Below are 25,111 nucleotides of genomic sequence, written 5' to 3' on the forward strand. Positions count from 1 at the left end.
TCTTACCTGTACTGTTAAAAACTTCTAAAAGTTCATGCAATTTAGAATAGTACCATGTGAAATGTCCATATTCTCACACCTTTCAGGACCTGTCAGACTGAAATACAGTGCTTAAAATAATAGTTGTCAAGTTCTAAACTTTTAAACTTAATTTCTTTTCAAAGATTTTTAATTGCTTTTGAAAACTATCACCATCAGTGAAGTTATCCATACAAAATGGAACATAAAAAGATTAGTAAACCATTCCAAATTATCATTGGAAGTATTGCAACAACCCTTATCAAGATTCTTGGAAGGTACTGTACCATGAACATTAATAGGCTGACTAGGTCCCCTGTTTTCATTGTTGTTAACTCCATTAACAGTCTCAACCTAGTTAGATATCTGGTCCCAGTGAATCAGATTTGGGTGCCTCAATCGACCCACTCAGCAATTTAGTAAAACCCTGCAATGTCATGATAAGCTGCGTAAGTTGCTGTATTAATATTGTGAGGGCCTCTACCGATTGAGGGGTACTGTTTTTGTCAGAAGAGAGTTCCTGGGACATAGTACAAGGAGCTCAAAACAAGTACTCAAGAAATTCTCTACATCACTGCAAAACTGTACAAGAATCCCACAAAAACAGCAGCCAAATGATGTTCCACGACAAATTCTTTATTCATAAACCGTAGTTAATTACTTTTGTCCCTGCAGTGGAACTTAAGCAGAACTGGTTTCAAACACAGTCTTAATTAAAGTAAATACTGTCGTTCATAGTCACGTGATGAAACAACCAGTCTCATTACAGTAATACACTTTTAAATAAAAATATGTTTAAATTAAGTGATGGTAAAAATAACTAAATATGAATGCAAATACCTCAAATAAAACGTATGGTTTAGTAGTATGATAAAAAGTGGAAATAAACACATGTATAATCCCTACAGTCTTGCTGTTCTAAGTTTTAAAACACTGTCGGTAAAGATACCATATCAGTAAGGCAAGGGAAATGGGTCGCATTCAGTCTAACCTTCTACTTTAATTCTGGAATCGCCTCCTGAGGTAGTGATCTTATGACTACACACCCATACTTTAAATCATCAGTAGTCTTAGTGGGACTTTTGTGTCCTTATGAAGAGCAAATGAATAAGTGGCAGATTTTCTTAGCTCTCAAAAAACTTTTCCTCATCTCCACAGTGTTTTCTTTCTCCTTCAGAATTCAGACTTCTACATTTGCACAAGGCTTATTCCCATGTAGCATGCAAAAACATTTGTTACTGTACTTATTACGGCTTCTTGGACTTTCACAGCCAAGAATAAGTCAAATTTTTGGACCCCCAATTTCCTGTTCTCAAAGTACTTTAAAGAGGGAGGTTACCATGTAGCTGTAGTTGAAAATTTTCTCAAACAAAAGATGAAACTACTTTGTTTCAGTTTCTTCTGATACTGTTTAATAGTTGGATATTCAAGATGGTCTAAATAATGAGCCATATGCTTGCTGCTTGTTGCCAACTTTTTTAACGCATGTTTTATACTAGTGCAGCGATATTAGTTACCAGACCATATGGTATGTATGCTGAACTCTGATGCAGTCTAGAAGTGCCGCATATTAAAGCTGCACATATATTACATGAATAGGGCATCACAGCAGCTAGTTTACTACATGGGAAAATGCAGTCCTCCTTGTCTTCCTTTTATAGTTGTTGTAGCTGGGAAAGATGAAGTTGAATGTGAACGCACTCTACTATGTTATTAGGGTAATTTCTGGTATGCCTTCCCACCATTATCTCAGTTTTCATCCTTTATCACAAAATGTATGGAAGAATGACCAAAACTCATTCTTCTCACCTTATGCAGGCAGAGAAGCCTGTAACTTCAGACTGCCTCTTCATGTCAGTACAGGAAACCCTCCTGGTGCAAGTCATGGAAGTTTCCTTTGGTTGCAGTTGACATACTAGTGCCACCTTAGGTCAAGGCTTCTGACTTGGATTATCTCCACTCAAGATTTGTAAGGGTTTTGAAGCTGTTGCCAGGAAACTTTATACCTAAGGATGTACTCTGCTAAATGGCTTATTCATTTTGATGGAGAAGTATATTTTCAAACTATAGTAGAGTAAAATAGAAGTTATCATGTCCTTCCTTTGACACCTGTGTAATTTGGGTCTCAGCTGTTCTGCTGTCATGATACATGTCTGTCTTTTGTGCCTATGGGAGAGCAGGATATAAGACCAGCACCAGCTGATCAAACAGGTCTATAACAGTGTTCATCTTACCTTTCCTTCTGGGAAGAACCCTTACTCTCCTTGCATTTAGAGTTCCAGGCTTGGCTGTCCCACTTTCATTCACAACTGCTCTGAAATTCATCTCTTTGATGTCCCTTTTCTTGATGGCTATCATCTCAGCTAACAGAATCTCACTCCTTTGTGCCTAAGTTCCTAAGGCCCCATATCTAATAGTCTTTCACGGGGTTTGCATATTGTGTAGGGTAACCCACTTTATCTGAAATAGTTTACTTCATTTGGTCTTCAACCTGTGGGTACCAGATCCGAGCCGGCAAATTCACTAGCATCTGCTCTGAGCTCCAAGCTCATCCCCTTACCCTTAATTACACCTCCACTACCTTCCAACCCCCAGATCTCGTTTGCCATGGCTTGCCTGAAGCATCGTGATCTCCTGAGCTCCAAGTTAGTGAGTGGGTTTTTATTTTTTAAGAAGTTTTTTCTAAAAATGTCAGTGTAGGTGTTTAGTGTAGATTCCCTCTCCTCCTCCCCTCACTGGTGCGTCATGTATTAGAACGTTTCCTGTAGTTTTAGTGTTGTTTTTTGTTAGTCTATATTGCTTCCCCTCCCCCCTCAGTGTTCTGTGTGCCTTGAGTGTGTGGTGAGTGGTTTGTGAGTGGGCAGTAGGTAATTTTAACTTCTAACCAACAAAGAGAATGGCTCCAAAAAAGACTTGAAACTTGTAATCAAACGAGCAGCCAAATGAGAGCCGAAGTAGATGAACACTGTTTATTCACACAACTAGTGATACAATTGCGTTTTCGTTTTGCCACTTATGAATAGAATATTCACATATGATTTATACTGAATTTTATTTGATATATACATATATATTTGTACAACATTTTATTTATGATTTTAACAAGTTCATTATTCAATAGAAATGGTATGTAATAAATATCATTTAATTTTAAATGGATGAGTAAGTTTAAAGCGATCATATAAGCATTTGATTTTTTTATATTACAATTTGCGTATGTAATTGACTGTCCAATAGTAAATTCAGCTTTAATGATGTCACAGTATATAAATGAGATAATAAGGTTGGCTTATTGTATCTGAAGAAGTGGCAAAACGAAAACGCAATTGTATCACTAGTAGTGTTCATTGTGTGAATATTTGTGTGAATAAACAGTGTTCATCTACTTTGGCTCTCATTTGGCTGCTCGTTTGATTACAAGTTTCAAGTAATTTTAACTTCTCCTTTTCCTTCTCTAGTGTGTTTTTTCTTGTAGAGGCATGGCTGACCCCAAGCCTGTCTTTAAAAGGTGCACTGAGTGTGGCCATAAATTGTCTCCTGCAGATGGCCACGCTCTTTGTGTGATGTGCTTGGGCGTTGCCCACTTAAGTACGGATTGTACTATCTGTGCGGGTTTTAACCCACGTGCTATAAAGGACAGTAAGGCTAAGTTGGCCCTAAACGGCCTTCTTCCCACTTTTGAGGCTGCTGCCTCATCCTCTGCTTCAGTCACAGTGACTGCTGTGGCCACTGCTCCTTCCTCTCTCGCCCTTGCTTCTCCTCCCTCCCAGGCTGGGACTCAACGTCCTGTTTCGAAGCCTGTGGAAGTGGAGCGGAAAAGGGCAGAGAGAAGGAGAGAGAGCATAAAGACAAGCAGTCTTCCAAACCAGAGAAACGTAAGAGGTCTCTGGACCTTCCTTCTACTCCCGCCAAAAGTCAGGCTAGAATCGTGACTGACTCCTTTCGGCTCAGATCTCAGAGATTTTCCCCTGAGCCGGAGGAGAGACATCCTCTGTCTAGGGCCTCGGTTCCTCGACCTGCCAGGTTGGAATCCGTGGCCTCGTCGAGATCCACGTGTAGCTCATCGGAAGTTGACATGGATAAAATGATGAGGTTCATTCTTACACAGGTCCAGATGGGGGTCTTGCCAGCCCCCTCTCCCTTTAGAGGGAGGAGCTGTCTTCCTTTTTTCACACCAATTTTTTCCTTTTCCGATCCATCCACCAGTTTTGGAGTATTCGCATCCGAGGATGGACTTAGTCAGGGGGTCGGTGCAGATGGTACCTGTCTCCTCAACGCCGACAGCTGCCTGGAGCATGTCAGATCCAGCCAGTTTGGATCCAAGTGGCTCTCGGAGCTGAAGCTTGGATGTCGAATCCGAGAGAGCTTAAAGTTTTTCATTGGCTCCGGCATTGTCAGGCCAAGTCCCCCCCCCGGAGCTCTGCCCACTTCGGGCCCAGCTCCAATTCTCACATCGGACCTGGGGAGAGCGGCTTCCGTATTGGTACCCCAGGAGGCTCGTTCTCCATTGGCATTCAACGTGGTAGAAAGGGTTCTCTCCACTGGATCGAGACACTTGACTATTTCCTCGGATTCCACCCCGGCTCTGTCTGTGCATCCCATCATTGTACCAGGGGGACAGCCCGTGCTCAAGGAGCCCCAGGCGGTTCCTCCTGAGGAACAAGTGGCTTGCGAGTTCCCCCCGGAGAGCCCCACTGGAGACATGCCTCGCAAGCATAGGTGTAAGTGGAGGCACTCACCTCACCGTGGACACAAATTGGAATGATGAGGAAGGTTCCCCCAGGTCACCTCCTGAGGATGTCTCCTTTGGAGACATTATGGAAATCCTACACCAGCAGGGAGGTTGATCCGCCCCAAACCTTCTTCTGACAAATACGTGTTCCTGGAGGCTTTCGGCATGGGCCCATCTACTTCCTGGGTGTCCCCTCCCGCAGATCCCCTGGTGGACTTGGTCACCTCGCGGGCCTGGAAGGAGCCAGACACCATGGAACCAATCCCTAAACATCCAGATAAGATTGTAAGTCCACCATCAGATAGACCGGCGTGGAACCAAGGGCTCCCCCTTAGATGCTATGGTGGTAGCAGCAGCCACAAAAAAGGAACTAGCCCAAGAGAGTTCCTCAGTTCATCCTTCTGACCGAGAGTCACGGATGATGGACCGCTTAGGAAAGCGGGTTTATGCGTCAGCAACCTTTTCCATCAGGGTGCTGAGCTACCTGGCCCACGTCACGAGACTCCAGGTTGACTTGGTCAGGGAACTGGCGGAGTCTCCCCCTAAGTCCATGTCGCAGGAGGACAGGGCCACGTTCTCCGCAAGGATAGTCACTTTAAAGGCACGTCCATGCGCCTCCTCTCACATGCTACCGAAGGGAGCGGCAAGGGCTGCTGGGTCCGGCCTGTCCATGAGGCGCAACGCCTGGCTCAGACTATGTCAGTTTTTAGAACCTCTCAAGGCATCTTTTGCCAACACCCCTTATGACGGCTCAACTCTTTTTGGTAAGACCGTCAAAGAGACCTTAGTCCAGAGTGAGAAGGATGGGAAGACACTGTCTGCCATCGGAATCTGCTTCTCGAACTCTCAAAGATGCTTTTCCCAGAACCAGAGAGGGCAAAAGAAGATGTGGTTCTGGAAGTCGCAGTATTCCCGGGACACTTGAGGCTCTTTTTCCCCCAGAGGCAGAGGGGGTCCAAAGAATTTTGGGTCTCGAGAAACCTTCTCGGACAGGCCCGGACAGCAACCCTGAAGGATTGCCCGACTGCTGTACTCTGGAGGCAGTCGGGGGACGATTGCCATTACACCTGGTGGCATAGGAGTCTGTAACATCAGACCACTGGGTGCTTCAGATCATATCCAGAGGATACTCTATCCCCTTTGTGGTTCCTCCCAAACACCTCCCAGATGTGCCACCCATGCAAAGGGAGGCAGCAGCATGGGAAATTTCCAAGCTGCTAGAAAAATGAGCCATCGAACCTGTCCCCCAAATCGGTCTGTATCAGGCATCTACTCCACGTTCTTTTTGGTGCCAAAGAAAACGGGGACTTGAGGCCCATTCTGGACCTATCTACCCTGAACCTGTCAGTTGCCAAAGAAAAATTCCGGATGGTCACACTACAGTCCATCATGCCGTACCTGCAAGAGAGCAACTGGATGTGCTTGTTAGACCTCCAGGATGCCCACTATCACATAAAGATGCACAGAAGCTCCAGGAGGTTCCTCCGTTTCTGACTAGGATTCAATCATTACCAATTTTGAACCCTACCATTTGGTCTCACCACAGCCCCCAGGGTGTTCAGCAAAGTGATTACGTTGATAGCAGCTCACCTGAGGCTTCAGGTAATTCAGGTCTATCCTTACCTGGACGATTGGCTCCTCACCGCTCCCACCAGGCGTGTACTTTCTCAAACCAGGGATTATTTCTTAAAGCTTGCTCTACATTGGGAATTACAGTCAACACATCCAAATGACTTCTGAATCCTGCCCAGGTGATAGACTACATTGGGGCAAGGATAGACACACTACAGTGCAAAATCTTCCTGACCACAGAGAGAGTACAAAACCTGAGGATGCATGTCTCTCCCTGATCTACCATTCTCATCCTCCCTCGGAAGAATCAGTGTTGAGGGCTCTAGGTTCAGTGGCAGCGACCATAACACTTCTTCCGTGCACCCGGTTACATATGCGAGTATTACAGTGGACACTAGCAGTACAATGGTCCCTGTTGGAACTTCCATTATCGTATCCTATACACCTCAGTCGAGTCTGCCGGTCGTCCTTTTTGTGGTGGATGTGCTATCCAGAAATATTGGATGGACAACATTTTGTTCCAGCCCCTGTCCAAGCCACAGTGACCACGGATGCCTCCCAAGTTGGGTGGGGGGGCATTGTTTGGGCAGGACAGTCCAAGGCCCTGTGGTCCCCTGTCGAGACAAGATGTTCTTCATGTTTCACTGTTGCAGTCATTACATTTGGGTAATCTGCTGGCAGGTTACCCTCAGTCGGCCTGAATTCCAAAGGCTTGTCTCCTCTTCCATGACGTCAGGTCGTCAGGGGTATAAAACATGCAACAGACGCCATTTTCTTTAGTCTTTCTTGCTGCACGGTGCCCAAAGCATAATCATTTCGCAAGTGCCGGTTGGCCGACTACTGAAATATTCGAGTTTGAGTCTTCACTAAAGTTAAGTACCCCGTTGGGGAAACTTTTTTCTTGCTCCATACTGATGTCAGAAAAAGTTAATAATTGTATTACTTGTGGGAAGCAAATACCTCATAAGGATTTCCATTTATACTGTATTCCTTGCCTAGACCCTCATCACAATGTGCCTGGCTGTCGGTTTTGTGCTAGGTTTAACCAACGCATTATTAAGCGTCTGTATATTTTTGCCTCAAAGTATTTTGGAAACAGATTTAACTACCCAGAAATGTCGTCTGATAGCAATCCGACTACCGGAGTACATAAAAAAATGCAAAGAAAAGGGCAGAGAAAGGCAGTCAAGATCCAAAACCGAAGACGAAGCTTCTCCTAAGCCAGTCTCTGGTTTGCCGGTACTCAGTGAGTCGCTTTCACAGCCCTTGATACCCGCTACCTTTGAGTCGCAGGCCTCTACCGACACCCATGTGGATTCCGGCATGCCTCAAGGTATTGGACCGACGGATGTATCTCCCTCGGATGGGTCCGGAGCTGCTGAGCAGGCACCGGCTTCTGAGGGAGTATTCAGACCTCAACATTTGTATATCAAACCGACGACAGCTGCGAAAACAAAGACAAAAGCAACTTCTAAAACTAAAAAACTGATGCATGAGCCATGTCCACAGGCCTCTATGCCTAAAAAACAGATGATCAAATTGGCTGAAGTCCTTATTACCTTGATCAGGGGTACCCATCCCCGTCCAGATAAGAGGCCTAGGCAAGACACTGATTATGAATCTTCAGATCAGGTTTCTATTTCTTCTGATCAGGAGTTATCTGTACCTCCCTATGAGGATTCTGATGCAGAGGAGTCTATACCATCTGCATCTCCTCCTGAGGATTATTCATTTGGAGAAACCTTACATACTTTGAGGGAGCATTTTCACTGGGAGAGTCATGATTTTTCAGAATCAAAAAAGAGGCTTAGGGATTTCCTTCTTCTCCCTCGGCACAGGCCTTTAGCCATTCCCCGTTTTAGACATTGTGGATGATGTGTTTTCGGAGTCAAGCTTGACCCCTGACTCCTTACCTCCGGCTCCCAGTAAGCCTGACAGATATTACAGGGTCCCTGACTCACATAAATGTTTTATTTAGAAACCCTGCTGCTGATCCTGAAACTATTTCACAGGGTCCAAAATGGAGTTAAGGCCTCAACAGCAAAAAATCCTACCCCCTCTGACAGAGATTCAAGGGCACTGGACAGATGGGGAAAAAAGGTTTATACATCTGCAACCTTGGCAATCAGGGCCTTAAACTGTCAATTTGCTTAAGTATCAACAACATGTTATAGGATTGCTGAAACAGAAAATGATGTTGATTTCTGAATGTGCAGAAAATAAAGAATTGCAGGAATTATTGCATGCAGCTGAACAGGTTGGAAAGCATACTTTGCAATGTGGTTTTGACTCCTTAGAGGCCTCCTGCAGGGCCACAGTTACTGGATCTGTGATTAGTAGGCATGCCTGGCTAAAGGAACAAAATTTGCCTGATCATGTTAAAGCTAAATTGCTAGATGCACCTTTACAGCACAATACTCTGTTTGGTATTAAGGCAGAAGAGGTTTTAAAGAAAATGCAAGACAAAGCTAAGTCTATGCAAACTGTTAAAGACTTCTTACAAGTGCGGCCACCAAGACTCAGTAGACACTGGCCTACAAAAAATTGGTCCTTTCCTGTGTCAGACAGAGCTCAAAGGGGCAAATCCAGACACCCTAAGGGTTCCAGATACCAGGCGCAAGATTCATACAGGTCAAAGCAATGGGGCGCTTCTACCTCCAAATCTGGAGGAGATAAAGCGCAAACCTACAGAAAACAGTCCCAATGACTTCTTCTGCCTACACCAAGCACTTATCTTTTGGCAGCACCCTTAGGGGGAAAATTAGCACTTTTTGCTTAAAATTGGCAGTTAATAACCCAGGACAAGTGGGTACTAAACATAGTATCACAGGGATACAGATTCCATTTCCACACACTGCCAATGGCAGACAGTTGGCCAGATCTGCCAAAATATCAGTGGGCAGAGGCACAGAAACCGGTTACATCCCTCATGGATATGGGGGCCATTCAGCTAGTACCAGAACAGGAAAAAGAACAAGGTTTTTACTCAAGACTGTTCTTGGTACCAAGAAAGGACAAGGCCTGGCGGCCAATACTGGATTTATCGATTTTGAACACATACCTGGACATTCCAAAATTCAAAATGCTGACTTTGCAGCAGCTTCTGCCCATGCTGGGCAAGAATGCTTGGCTGGTGACATTAGACCTAAAAGAGGCATACCTGCATGTCCCAATAAGACATCCATGCAGAAGATACCTCAAATTCAAGGCTGGCTTAATGCATTACCAATTCTCTGCACTGCTCTTTGGCTTATCTACTGCACCCATGGTCTTTACAAAGCATCTGGCACCAGTAATTGCATTTTGCAGACAAAGAATTATGCAAATATATCCTTACTTGGACGACTGTCTCATTCAAGCAGAGAACAAGGACATTCTTCTTCGACACCTGGCGTTTGTGGAAAGGATTCTAACATGCCTAGGGTACACAATAAATGAAAAGAAATAACTGGTACCCTCTCAAAAGATAACATTTCTGGGTGCAAGCTTGAATACAGCTGCCCAGATGGCTTACCTCATGCCAGACAAGCAAAGGCAACTGACTACTTACCTCAAACTGATGGCAACAAAAACCCAGTTATCTGCAAGACAAATTCTGCAGGCTTTGGGCTTCATGACATCCTGCATCCTACTGATTCCATATGCAAGAATGTATATGAGGAAACTTCAATGGTACCTAAAAAGTTTATGGAGTCAACATTCTCACAGTCTGGAAACAATGATTCATCTCATTCCCTGCCTACAACAGGAGTTTATATGGTGAGCAAAGGCATGTCACCAAAACATGGGACGGACCTTCACTCTACCCCCTGCCAGCCAAACCTTAACAACAGACGCGTCAGATTATGCCTGGGGGGCCCACATGATAGGAAGATGCATACAGGGCATATGGACCCCAAAACAAATGCATCTACATATCAACCAGAAAGAGATGCTAGCTGTTCAAAATGCCCTAACAGCCTTCAAGGACTTACTTCATCCCGGACAACTACTGATAAAGACGGGCAACACCACGGTCATGTGGTATATAAACAAGCAAGGGGGGCACACACTCATACCCCCTTTGCAGGTTAGCCATGGCACTGTGGGACACAACTTTGACCTACCAGATACATCTTCAAGCTAAATTCCTGCCAGGAAAGCAAAATACTCTGGCAGACGATTTAAGCAGAAACCTTATGGATCCTCACGAGTGGAAACTAAATCCACAAGTCTTCAGCATGATAACAGAGAAATGGGGGAGACCAGCCATAGATCCATTTGCCTCTCCTCAAAATTATCAATTGAAAAGATTCTGCACAAGGACTTGTCAGAGACAAGCATGGAAAGTGGATGCTCTATCCTTCAGTTGGAAAAACCTATCAGTTTACGCCTTTCCACTTCTGCCTCTTCTTCCCAAGGTCCACCTAAAAGTTAGACAAGAGAAACCAAATATGATACTAATTGCCCCAGACTGGCCCCGCCAATACTGGTACCCAATCCTAAGAACTTGTCTCAATACCCAGCTTGGACTTTACCTGAAAGACCTCAACTACTGTCCCAGCAAAACAATCAGATCCTGCACAATCAACTCCAGACACTGAACCTGGCAGCATGGCTGATCATGTAGTTATACAAACAACACCTCTCAGTAAAGCTGTGATGGATGTCATTTTGGAAGCCAGAAGGCCTAGTACTAGAAAATCTTATGCTGATAAATGGAAGAGATTCTGTGCTTGGAATCAAGCACAAGGAACTGTTACAGCAGAACCAAATATTCCTCAGAAATTACAGTACTTAACTGAGATGCTTGACAAAGGCCTATCTTTCTCATCAATTAAAATCCATGTCTCTGCCATTTCGGCTCATTACAATACAGAGCCACCAATCTTTTCTCATCCTTTACTAAAACAGTATCTTAGAGGAGCCAAAAATTTAAGGCCTCCTAGAAGATCACCATTACCTGCATGGGACCTCAGTTATGTGTTGGAAAAGCTCACCCTGCCTCCATTTGAACCAGCTACCGCTGCTATAAAGTTCTTATCATGGAAAACAGCTCTGATACTAGCAATTACTTCAGCAAGAAGAGTTTCAGAGCTACAGGCCCTCATGGCTGTAGAACCTTTTATCATATTTTACCCAGACAGGGGGTGTCTGAGGACAAATCCTACCTTTATGCCTAAGTTGGTTTCCACTGTGGCTCTTAACCAAACAATTCATCTGCCAACCTTTTATCCAAATCTGCTGAACAAGGGGAGAGAATTATGCATTCCTTGGACGTACACAGGCAGCTAAGGTTCTGCTTGAGCAGGGCTAAAGCTCTAAGAAAAACCGAGCAATTACTAGTGACATATGCTGCAGAATCAGAAGGAAAGGCTATTTCAAAGCAGACAATTTCAAAGTGGATAAGCCACTGCATCCGTTTCTGCTACTTACACCATGGTAAACCTATGCCCAAGGGCATTAGGTCTCATTCCACCAGAGCTGCAGCTACTTCAGCATCCTTTCTCAGAGGAGTACCAACCAAAGACATTCTAGAGGCTGCTACTTGAAGTTCTCTTCACACCTTTACAAAGCATTATCATTTGCCTCTCTACTCTAAGTCCAGGGCAGGCTTTGCCACTGCAGTTTTGCAGGGCCTTATAGCCGCACCTAATGTTGTTTAGCTCCAGATTCCCAACCATAGCTTTGGGATTCTACCCAAATGTAATGACTGCAACAGTGAAACACGAAGAACATAGTACAGTTGTGTACACTTACCATAAATGTGATGTTCGAGTGTATTCACTGTTGCAGTCCAGGTTACCCTCCCTCCATCCCCCTGTCATTCTGGAGTTTATCTTTCCTTCTCCCATCTTCTACAACCTATGTGGTGTATTTGCTTGTAGATGAAGGTAAAGTTTATATCGATGCATGTGTGTGTGTGTGTGTGTGTGTGTGTGTGTGTGTGTGTGTGTGTGTGTGTGTATATATATATATATATATATAAATTTAATTTTTTTTTTTTTTTTTTTTTTTTTTTTTTTTGCTACCTTTTTGGGGGCACCTGACATCTGGGGCAAGAAAAACTGAAGAAAATGGCGTCTGCTGCATGTTTTATACCACTAACGACCTGACGTCATGGAAGAGGAGACAGCAACCGATGCAGGACCCAAGACTTTGGAATTCAGGCCGACTGAGGGCAACCTGCCAGCAGATTACCCAAATGTAATGACTGCAGCAGTGAATACACTCTGACATCTACATTTATGGTAAGTGTACACAACTGTACTTTTGCACATAAATGTTCTAGAGATGAGTGCGGTCCTTTTGGCGTTGCAGACCCTTCATGCCTTTCTTCCTCTGGGAAGCATTGCAATCCAATCAGACAACATGTCAGTGGTCTGGTACGTCAACAGACCAGATCTTACCCCCTTTGTCACGAGGCCATGAGAGTATGAGAATGGGCGATCTCCACCGGTCACTTTCTCATAGCAACGCACAATCCGGGACACTCCAATATTCTAGCAGATAGGTTAAGTCGAACTATTCTGATGCCTTACCAGTGGTATCTGTATCATTCAGTAGCAGAGCAGATCTTTTTGGAGTGGGGTCAGCCTTGCTGCGATCTCTTCGCATCTCCTTCTAACACGAAGTGCAGTGAGTTTTTCGCTCTAAACCCCCTGCCGGGGGAGTCACCCAGAGATGCTCTAGTCTGTGCTTGGCCTCCCGGTCTTCTGTATGCTTACCCCCAGTAACTCTTATTGCAATGTTTCTACAGAAAGCTTGTCAACTGGGGAACAAAGTGATCCTCATTGCCCCATTTTGGCCTCGCCAATTATGGTTTCCCTTCCTTTGGTCTCATCTTCTGGCTCCACCTTGGGTCTTGGATCCCATTCAGGATCTGATTTCACACCCATCAGTGGTTCCTCATCCGAGCCTGAGCAGTTTGAAGCTCACTGCTTGGCTGCTGCAGTTCCCATGATTGCTAGGTCTCCTGGATTATCCTCTTCAGTTAGGTCTATTCTAGTGGCAGCTCATAAGTCTTCAACCAGGAAGATATACTGCAGCAAATGGAAAACATTTCCTTTTGGGCTTCTCAAAGGAGTTTAGATCCTTTCATGGCTCCTATTTCTGCCATTCCTGATTTCCTAGCCAATATTTTTCGACAAGGAGCAAGCTCTTCTACTGTCAAAGTTCAATTAGCTGCCATCTCTCATTTTCACTTGGGTGAGAATTCTGCCTCCCTGGCCTCTTCCAGACTGTGTAAAGCCTTTATCAGAGGTAATTTCCTGTTAACGCCCCCCAGTCAAGGATCCTGATGTTCTTCGTGTTTCACTGTTTCAGTCCTTACATTTGGGTTATCTGCTTTCAGGTAGCCCTCAGCCGGCCTGATTATCAAAGTCTTGGGTCCTACATCAGTTGCTGTCTCTTCTTCCATGACGTCAGGTAGTCAGGGGTATAAAGCATGCAGCCAGTGCCATTACATAAGTTTTTCTTGCCCCAGATGTCAGCTGCCTCCATAATGGGAAGCAATTATATACAAGGTTGCATCTCTAACAAAAAGCAAATACACCAGCAAGCTTAAATACAGTAAGCAAGAAGAGAGGTATAGCAAGAGAAGTCGGGGGGCTTGAGGGAGGGTAACCAGGACTGCAACAGTGAATACACTCGAACGTCTACATTTATGGTAAGTGTACACAACTGTACTATGTTCTTCGTGTTTCACTTTTGCAGTCATTACATTTGGGTAGATTTCCAAAGCTATATCTACTTCTGCTGCCTTTTGGTCTAGAGTCTCATTGGATGATATTTGTTCTGCAGCTACTTGGTCCTCATCTCATACCTTTATTTCTCACTACAAGTTGGATTTGACTTCTAGAAGCAGAGCATCCTTTGGTTCCGTGGTGCTCCGGAATATTCTTCCATGAGGGCCACCTAGGAGTTGAGTAGCTGGGGACTCTGTCCTACTGGTTGAAGACCAAATGAAGTAAACTACTTCAGGTAAAGAAGTTATTTAGTCACCATAACGTTTCATCTGAGTAGTTCTATTTCATTTGTCTTCAGCCGTCCCTCCATCCTTCCCCCTGACGTTATCATATGAACAGCCTGTTGGCTGCACTTGTAGGTCATAAAGTATTCTTCAGGTCAGGTTATCAGTATAAGGGTCAGCAAACTCGATCTGGAGTTGGAAGGTAGTGGAGGTGTATTATGGGTAAGGGGAGGAGCTTGGAGCTCAGAGCAGATGCTAGTGAATTTGCCGCCTCGGATCCAATACGGATCCGGTACCCACAGGTTGAAGACAAATGAAGTAGAACTACTCAGGTGGAATGTTACGGTCAGTACATAACTTCTTTTTTTCCTGAAAGTAATTTCTAAATTCTCCATAAGCCAGTCCCATCATAGTTCTTATTTTCTTTCCTGGGTAGAGACCGTGATAGAGACATTCATACCTAGACATGCACCACAGACTCTCTATCTGTGTGAAGCAAGTGTATGAATTGCAGAAGATGGAATAGCTGTTCATTTCACATGCTTCAGGGAAGAAAGGGTGGCATTTGTTAAACCTTTTTCAGTAGTTGACTGATTCTGCTATCTTTTACTGTCAGGTTGCTTATCACCCATTGCAAAATGTTGCTGCCAAAAATTATTCCACCAGAATCACGACTGCCACCAGTGGTTACGGCAAAAGCTGTCTCCTTTCTAGACCATTCTGCTGCAGTCTCTTCGTTATCGGTTCACTTTCACCAAGCATTATTAATTGGGCAATGACTGGAGTTTTGCTGTTTGTCACTTTGGTGTTGGAAGTCTGTCTTATGAATGTTTGCCTTTTGTCACCACTAGTATTACTAGAGGTTGTTCGTGTTCTGGGCTTTCTTCCCAGTCATAATATCCACCAAGTTGGGTTGCTAATAGCAGGTATTGCATTGTATGTCGGTCGTCTCTGTATCTTTGGGTCTTTGTGGCAGTCCTCTTTGGTAAGTGCTTAATATTCTCATTCTGTTCCACTGTGTCTGCTTTGTCCTTCACCTAACAACTATTGTCAGAGTTCCCTTTATGCTGGGGGAGTTTGTATTTCGTATCCATTTTTTTCTGTGTCCTATAGATTCTGCTTGCTCAGTGAATGGTGACAGTCTGGCAGGTGCAAGACATAGGCATACTGTACTTGTACAGCTGTCGATGTCTCGTCATGCACCAGCAGAAGTTACACATGTCCCCAGGTACAAAAGCTGAAGAGAAAATAGGCAAGCTAAAGGTACCAGAGGGGGACTATTCCAGTCACAGGTGTCTTTTCTGTCACAGATGAATAGCTTGAATTGATCCTTCATTTTTGTTGCACCGAGTAATGTAAATTGTCACAAAGGGAAATGTATACAGAAAATATGCAACTGTTTATTGTTATCCTTCACCCAGTCCTAATAAAATATGCATGTTTTTACTTTTAGGCTTCAGAGCAACAGACTTCTTTGGCACTTTTTACATGAGTAATACAACTGACGTGGAGCTTGCTGGACTTGACTGTGACAAGACTATCACGGTAGAATTTAAGCATGATGACAAGTTGAGTGAAGACACCGGTGCTTTTATACAGGTGAGAAGTATACACAAATACAGATTGTATAAATACAAAAACTGAAAATATTTTGCTCATTTAGTAGCAGACTGCAAAATAATCATGGCTGAGGGTCTTTGTACGAAAGAACACTGTAATGCATCAAAGCATATATTCTGATTTTGCAGCCATAGCAGTATAGAAGCAGTAGTGAAACTTTGCAGACATGAGCCACAAAGAATTGCTTTAAATACTAATAACTACTGCTTATTTAAGTATCCTCTTAAAAAAAAATCAGATGCTTGAAATAAGATGCCTAATAGGAGAAAGACTAGGTTAATCTTTGATGCAGCCACCTTTAGTGACTCCTGTGCTGTACTTGCTATAAGAAACAAAACCTGAAACTAAAGGAGCATGCAATGATTATCTCCTAGATTTTCTTCTTTTGGGGTGTCTGTGCTAAAAATAAAGGAAGATTTTGTGTGAACAGAACAATTTCAGTAGCTAACATCTAGGATCTCATTTCTGAGAGTACTGTCTTGGTACAATTCTTTGTCTTCATCCTTCAACGTGTGCATGCTGTAGCTGTTTTACAACACAGTGTAACTGTGCCAAAGCATCTGAAATCCTTATGGATTTGCCTGTAGTTGGCAGGTCACAAGTGAAGACCCATATAGGAACTGACTCTGATGCTTGGTGAAGGAGCATATGAGCCACAAATCTGCCAGTTAACACAGTGGAAAGAGAAATTGGAAATCTTTCTTCATACTAGTATGACAGACTGAAATACACAAATGTCAAAGAAATAGTAGCTCTAATAAATGCTCTCAAATATATAAATCTTTGGATTCCAGCTCTCTACTTGTAATTGCGGACAACACCACAGTGATGTGGTACATAAACTGGGAACCATATCCTACTGACTTTGCAGACTAGCCAAGATAGCCTGGGAACTAGCAAGTCAGTACATTTGCCTGTAGGTTACTTACATTCTGTCTGAGCAGAATAGTGTTGCAGACAAAACTGATCAGTATCAGGACAGACCACCACGAATAGAAGTTGAACCCAAGTGTCTTCCAGGATTTCATCTAATTATAGGGAACTCCTCAAATAGATCTGCTTGTCTTTCCATTCATAACAGACAGTTAAAGAAATTCTGCTACTGGATGCCTTGTACAAAAGGTCTGGAGACAGATTCTTTTCATCCCCTTGAATGGGAATGTTTTTGCATCCATTTCCATCCTTTTCTTTGATAACCAGGGTTGTTCTAAAAAGTGAAAAGGTCTCACCCTGAATAATTGTGGAGACCCCATTTTGGCTCAAGCAACAGTAGATGTTCATTGTAGTCCATACTGCAGTACTGATTCTTGATACTTCTGCTGAGTAGAAGGCTGGGGCTGGCCCAAATATTAGTCTCTCTCTCCCCAGCCAGCAAACATCAGGATGTTAGAGGTATAAGTGGTGTTTTGGACAGTACCATATTCAGTTCTTTCTTACTCTGTAGGTCGATGCAGGATCGTGTTACCTCCTCATCGTCAGTCCATCAATAGGCATGTTCTACCCAAGCATCTACAGGTGAATATTCCAATGGGAATCGTCATTATTGCCCTATACTGTTGTATAGCATTTGTTTGTTTAAAGTAGTCTATAGTTGCATTTCTTGTGGACTGTAAATCTCCACAAGGATTTCCATTCCTCTTGTCTTTTTTCCCTTAGGCCTCAGCATGATGTCCTTAACTGTCCTTTTTGTGTGAGGTTTAACAGTAAAGCTGTTAAGCTTAGGACTAAATACCTGCTGGAGCAGTTAGTCAGGTTGGGCTGTGCTTTCACACTGCATGGCATCTTCTGGATCTTGGACTTCCATCCCCAAAAGCACAAAGTATGATGTCCCTCCAAAAGCTGTTACCACTCTCATCAGGGTATAGGAACACAGGAGATTCCTGAGATTTCAGGCAGGGTGGTCCCATTAGCAACATTGTATCTTGCTGTTTGGCTTGTCTACTGTTTCCAGAGTTTCACCAAATGTCTGGCTCTTTATATTGCCTTCTGCAGGACTAGAAGAGGACACGTCTGTCCTTAGCTGGATGATTCTGACATTCAGGCCCAGTCCACAACAGAACTCCTGTTAGCTGTGCAGATCACCATGGATTGCTTCCAAAAGGTGGGTCTAATCTTCGCTATCCAAAATTCACACTTCTCCTTCAGTACCAGGCTCAGTCTTGGATTCTGTCCAACAAAGGGCCTTCCTTCCTGAGAACAATATTGTTTCCTTTTACAGCACTTCTGGACCTACAAATCAAAAAGGCAATTACAGCAAGAGAGTTTCTGAGGGTCTTAGACAATGTGGCTTCTTGCATTTTTTTATGATTCCCCTAACAAAACTTCACATGAGGAAGCTGCAGAGAATTCTAAAGAACTAGTCTCTGCACCAACACTCCCTGGAAACTCTCATTCCACTGCTTCCCTGCATAAAAAAAAGAGGTGAATTGGTGGGAAACAGGATCAGACTAAAACCTAGGGGCTTCCTTTCTACTACCACAGACAGCTCAGACCTTAAGGAGCTCACTTGGGAAAATTCAAGGTTCAAGAGACCTGTGACTGGCAGTAGGTAAGTCAGCAAATCAGCCTAATAAAGGTGATGGCAGTAATCTGGACAATAGTAGTCTTTAAAGAAAAGGCAAGCCCTGGAACCCTCCAGCAACTGACCGATGACACTTCAGTGATGTGGAGCATAAGCAGGGGAGTACCTACTCTTACCCCCTGTGCAGACTAGCTATGCAATTGTGGAAGTTGGCCAATCAGATAGGAATCACCCTAATAGCCTCTTACATTACTGGGTTAGAACAACCAACTAACAGATACTCTGAGCAGGACTCTGCTGGACTCCACTGAATGGATACTAAAAAGGGAAGATCTGATGTCAGTTTTCATTCATTCCTCAACTGTTGAGTTCGGATCCAATCCTCACATCAGACTTGGCCAGTACTGTCACTTGTGGCAAACTGAAACTCTTGAGCTCCTCCCTGCCCATAATGCACCAACCCCTAACATACACAAGATCTCATTCGTCGCTTTCGCGTATAGACATGGTCAGCTTTGCTCTCGAGTGTTGACAGAGAAGTAAAATTTATTCTCAACACTTTTTCTCCCCAAATCTCTTCATACATATATTGAGTATTCTTCTTTACCATTGCTGATATTTTTTTTTCCTGTAATTTGTAAAACCTTTCTCTTAGCCTAACTTTAACTTTTACACATCTGTGTATTCTTTAGTACCATTGTTGGTACTTATTTATCCTTTCCACTTTTTCTTCCTCCTTACCCTAAGGAAAAGAAATATCTGTCTATCTTCTTTTTCTGTTAGTTACACTTTTTTTGCCAGGATGTCTGAAAAAGGTTTTAAAAAGTGTAAATAATGTGGCCATAAGTTGCCTTATTCTGATGCCCATAACCTCTGCGTCTACTGTTTGGGCCTAGACCATATGAATGTTAATTCTGAGATATGTAAAAGTTTTAATCTGCACACTTTAGTGGACAGAAGAAACAAATTAATATTAAAAAGGTTTACTTCTGACCTCTTTTTCAGAAGCCGTATCTGCCCCCCCACACACACACACACAAAACATCTTCTAAGGATGCTCCTAAAAAGTTCCAGAAGTTGTCAGGTTCTTCCACTTCATCTTCTACAGAGCCGCCTCTCAAAAAATCCAGGTCAGATATGAAGCTGTCTGGCTCCAAGTTGTCTTCTACGTCTCCTAAAATGCCTTCAGATCAGAGCACTTTGGCTCTGAAGATTCTTCCTCAGGTCCAGTATCCCCCAACAATTGACCCAGTTCCTTCAAGAGTTCTGTCTCCTTTCCTTGAGAGACAGTGGTCCAGATCACCACCCATTTCTTCATCTTGTTATTCCACGACTCTTATGGAAGACAACTTGGATAGAATGGTGATGTTTCTCTCGGCACAAATTCAGATGGGGGTTCTCCTGGCTTTGACCTCTTTGCATCAGGAAGCCTTAGCTAGATCTACCCCTCCAGTATCTGCTGCTACTGCAGTCCAGCATTTTGTTTCGGAATCCTTGCATCTGAGTTTGTGGAGACCATCTGGTCCAGATCCGAGAGTGCTGGTGTCCTCTGGTCCAATGGTTTCTGTGAGTTCACCAGCTCTGACAAGTTCAGTGCAAAGTGGCTCTTGGAGCCGTAGCTTCCTGGTCAGATCCAAGGTGTTGGAGTCAACTTCTAAGTTTTCAGAGCTGTCTCTGCTTCTCAGAGCCTCTGTCCTGAACAGCTTGGCTCTGGCCTCTACCTCTCGTGGACTGCCTTCCGGGCAGATGGAGCTAGTGGGACAGAAGAATGGCTTCTCAGTTCCATCAGCTTCCTTTCCTGGGACGGTTTGCCTTCAAGGTAGTCGACAGAACTTTCTCTGGTTTGGCAGGATGGTGGGTCTCTCTCTCTCCCCCCCCTCAGAACTGCTTTCTACATCCCATGTATATATGCGCCAAGAACCTTAACATTCAACTCCACAGGAACAGCCAGTCCAACCCCTCCAGACTACCCAACAGGGCATTACCCTCTCTTCTGACACTTCCCCAGAGCATCCCACTGAGGAAGTACCCTGGAAGAGAAAGTGCAAAAGAAAGCATCAAGATTCCCCTCAGGAATCTATTACCAAAGACAAATATTTTGAAGGGAAGGGTCCACAGATCACCAACCAAAAACATCTAATTTGAAGACATTCTGGAGATCCTCAAGCAACAGGGTGGTTAGTCCTCCCAAAATCCTTCCCTGGAGGAATCTGTGTTTCTGGACGCATTTGGATCTGGCCTGTCTACCTCCTGGGTAACTCCATCTGCTGGTGATCTCATTGAATTGATCTCCCTGCGAACTGGGAAGGAACATGATGTGGTGAACCCATCACCAAGAGATCAGACCAAACCCTGGCACCTCCGACAGGAAGGGAATACAGGAGCCAAGGTAGTGCCTGTAGATGCCATGGTCGTAGAGGCAGCCACAAACAAGGAACTTGCGGAACAAAGTTTTACTGCCCATCCTCCTATTAGAGAGTCCAGGGCTTTGGACAGGCTGAGGAAGCATGTCTGTCCTTCAGCAACCTTTGCTTTTAGGTCACTGAATTATCTGGCACATTTCATGAGATTACAAAGAGATTTGATTAAGTAGTTGTGAAATACTGTTTCACGGCCCACTATTGCAGAGGCTCAAGCTAGCCTTAAACTTGGCAACCCATCAGTCCATCTCAAATTAGTCCATGAGGCTCATCTCTCATGCAGCTGAGGGTACCTTAGGGGGCGGCGAGTTCAGGCATCTCAACAAGGAGACATGCCTGGCTGGGCTAGTGTTATTTTGTTGAGCCCTTCAAGTCTTCTTTTGTCAGTACTCTCTCTGACCGATCTTCTTTGTTTGGCCCGAAAGTGAAGGATACCCTCTCCAGGTGCGAGAAGAATGGAAAGACTGTGTCTGCTGTATGAGTATGTTTTTCAGCCCCCTAAAGGACCTTTTCTAGGAACCAGAGTGGGGGACACCAGATGCAGTTCAAAAAATCTCAGGGTCGTTTCCAAGATCGATGTGGAGATGGTTCCCCAGAGGCAAAGAGGGGAACACTAATGGAGGATGCCACCCATGCGGCAGAGGTGGTCCACCAAACCAAGAGTCTAGAGATTCCTTCTCTGACAGGCCCTATCAGTGCTTCTGAAAGGAGGCTCGATTGTACCCCTCTGAGGCAATTGTGGGTAGCTTATCCCTACATCAGAGAGCCTGGCTAGATATCACAAAAGACACTTGGGTGCAGAGAATTATTTCCAGAGGTTATGTAATTTTTCCATTCCACCTCCATTATCTCAAGTTTCATGATGTTCCACCCATTTAGAGGAAAGCAACAACATTAGAGAGACAAAAGCTGCTAGAATAGAGTCTTCCAAGAAGTCCCACCAGACTAGAAATGATCCTGAACTTGCTCAAGATTTTTTTTAGTGCCAAAGAAAACAGGGGACTGGAGACCAATTCTGGATCTCAGCAACTTGAACAAGTCAGTTCAACACTCAGTTTCAGATGGTCATGGTTCAGTCCATCCTGCCATTTGTGCGCAAGGATGATTGGATGTGCTGGATAGACCTTTAAGATGCATACTATCACATAAAAATGATCAGACAGTCCAGAAGGTTCTTACACTTCCGGCTGGGCGCAAGTCATTACCAGCCCTTTGGTCTCACCACAGCCCCCCAGGGTATTCACCAAATGCATGGCACTGGTGGCAGCTCAACTGAGATTGCAGGGATTCCAGGTGTTTCCTTATTTAGATGACTGACTCATTACCACTCCAACCAGTCATCTACTCATAATAGCAAAAGACCAGGTACTTCAAACTTGCTTCCTTCTGGGAATCACAGTAAGCTACAACAAATCTCACTTGCATCCATCACAAACCCTGGAATTCATAGGAGCGCATTTCAATACAGTATTTGCAACAGCTTCACTTCCCCTAAGCAGAGTTCAAACTTTAAGATTCCAGGTCGAAAAAATAATTCACAGTACCAACATTTCAGCCGGATTAATTCTTCAAGCCTGAGGGTCAATGTCAGCAGTCATAATTATTGTTCCCCTGGCTAGATATTGTATGAGAATTCTTCAGTGGATGCTAGCATCCCAGTGTTCAAGTCTTTATCAGAGGATGTCAGTTCAAATAAGGATCGCACAGACATGCAAGAAGTACCTTTGGTGGTGGATAAGGTCAGACCAGCTTTTACAAGTCTGTCCATTCATTCTCTTTCAACCCAAATCTGTAGTGACTACGGACACTTCCTAGATTGGGTGGGTAAGGCACTTCCTAAGGAAACAGTCCAAGGCATTTAGTCCCCTGAAGTGGGCAATTTGCGTACAAGTGTTCTGAAGATGAGAGCAGTGCTTTTAATGTTGCAAGCTTTTCAGGATGCTATTCCTCTGGGAACAATTGTGATCCAAACCGATAATATATCCGTAGTTTTGTACATCAGCAAACAAGGAGGAACCAGGTCTTGTCATAGGTTCATAGATTTCTACTAGTCTAACTGCCCTTGTGAACCACTTTAAGCCTGGACAACTACCCAGTGTGTGAATCAGACCCTGTGTCTTATATCTGTAAGGTAAACACCTTAACCATTATACCAACCTCCCACCACACCATTATGTCGAGTATCCCTCAAAGTGTTGGCAGTAGGTGATCTCATCCATCTGCTTTCTGATAGTAATGTACATTCTGGGGATGTTCATTGTGATAGCAGACAAGATTGAGCAGGTCCATTCTTCTACCTCATGAGTGGTCTCAACAAAATCGTGACATGGGCAATATTCTGTCAATAGCCTTGCTGAGAACTTTTTGCATCTCCCCAAAACAAGTGCAGCAGCTTCTTTGCCCTAATCCCCTCAACAGCAGAATCACAGAAGTACGCTGTGCTCCCACAGTTGGCCCACCGGTCTTTCCTATGCTTATCCACCAACCCCGTTGATTCCCAAATTCCTACAGAAAGCCTTAAGGTTGAAGAGCAAAGTCATCCTCATTGCACCTTACTTACCTCAACAGGTTTGGTTCCCCTTCCTTTGGCTTCATCTTCTTTACCCAACTTGGATTCTGAATCCAATTCCAGACCTCCTGTCTCACCTGACAGACATAGTTCACCTGGAAAGCTGAAACTTAAAGCTGACACTGTTGCTTCTCCACTTCCATTAAAAGCCAGACTATGCTCTTATCCCCTGTCCATCATATACTTTTGTCTTCCCATAAAGCAGTGGTGCACAACGTCTGGCCCGAGGGCCAAATCCAACCCTCTACACAACACCATCCAGCCCTCACAGAGTAACCAAAAATTTTTTTAAAAAAGTGAAAAAATGCTGTGCCTTACTCCAGTCACACATACTTGCATGTGCTTACTTATGTAATTGACTGCAGTTGAGCAAACTTCTAATTTTACATGTGGAAGTAACTATTCTGTGTTGTTTATAACTTGTAGTCTGTAAACAGTAGTAACTTTGTGCAAGAGTTTGTAATAAGTCATGGCTGCAAGCCAGAATAAAGTTAAACGCAAAGTTGATGTAGAAAACAGGCAATTTCATGATTGCTATCTTAAGTAAAAATGCCAGTCACCTGTACGTGTTGTTAACTTGTAAGGACTTAGTATGTTTTGAGGTGGCCCGCAGATGCATTAAGAATTTGTGTAGTGGCCCTCCCCACAAAAAGGTTGTGCACGACTGCCATAAAGCTTCCACTAAGAAAATGTACAAGAGTAAGTGGAACAGGTTTGTGTGTTTGACATGCCAAAAAAGTATTAAATCTCTTTTCGGTGCCTACACAAAGTGCAGTAGATTTTTTTACAGAAATTTTTAATGAGGGAGCTAGCTCCTCTACCATTAAAGTTCAGTTGGCAGCAATCTCTAACTTTCATGTAGGAGATGACAGTTCTTCCCTAATTTCTACGAAGATATGTAAGGCCTTTTTAAGAGGTACTATTTTACATTAGACCACCTTATAAAGATCCTACTCCACCATGGGATTTGAACATTGTTTTGCAGGCCTTAATCCATTCCCCCTTTAAACCAGCTAGAAAATGCGATCTTAAATTTTTGACCTGGAAGACCTTATTTGTAGTGGCTGTTACCTCTGCCAGAAGAGTTTCAGGACTTCACGCATTATCCTCTAAATCTTCTTACTTGATTTTCCGTAAGGATAGGGTGACATTAAGAAACAAGTCTTCCTGCCTTCTTAATCGAGTGTCAGTATTCATTATCAGTCACTTTATTAACTTGCCTGTTTTCTTCCCCGAATTTGAAAACAGAGGTGAATACATGTTGCATTTATTAGACGTTCATTGCTTCATTTCTACTTACACAGAACAAAAGGCATTAGAAAATATGATCAATTATTTATATCCTTTGCAGATAAGACTGGGCAATATTGTAACAATAATGACTTTGGCAAGATGGATTACAGACTGTCTAGCCTTTGTCTATAATATATCAGGCATTCCATTATCAAGACCTTAAAAAGCTCTGTCTACAAGATCTGTGGCAGCCTTGTCAGTATTTTTGTCCAACCATTCCATGGATGGCATGAGCAACTGCTATTTGGGCTAATCCTCATACTTTTATTACTCATTATAAGTTGGATCTGGTCTTGAGGGGAAGAGCAGCCTTGGGTTCAACCATACTCATTAATATCATTCATTAGAGTCCACTCATGATATCAGGTAGCTGGGGACTCTGTCCCAGTTGTTGAGGAGTGAATGAAAATTGACA

The 25,111-nt window shown here is 43.7% G+C and overlaps 1 protein-coding gene across 1 annotated transcript in view; it reads left to right on the forward strand.

Moving 5' to 3' along the window:
* Positions 1–25,111, forward strand: part of SEC24C (SEC24 homolog C, COPII coat complex component) — a 2,546,747-nt gene that overhangs the window by 1,958,236 nt on the left and 563,400 nt on the right. The window contains exon 18 of the mRNA XM_044055565.1: positions 15,727–15,872. Within this exon, the coding sequence (XP_043911500.1) occupies positions 15,727–15,872 (146 nt within the window). The remainder of the gene's footprint in view (positions 1–15,726; positions 15,873–25,111) is intronic.

This window comes from Protopterus annectens, chromosome 14.part0, assembly GCF_019279795.1.
Source record: "Protopterus annectens isolate FY-2018-M chromosome 14.part0, PAN1.0, whole genome shotgun sequence".
NCBI classification, from domain to species: Eukaryota; Metazoa; Chordata; order Ceratodontiformes; family Protopteridae; genus Protopterus; species Protopterus annectens.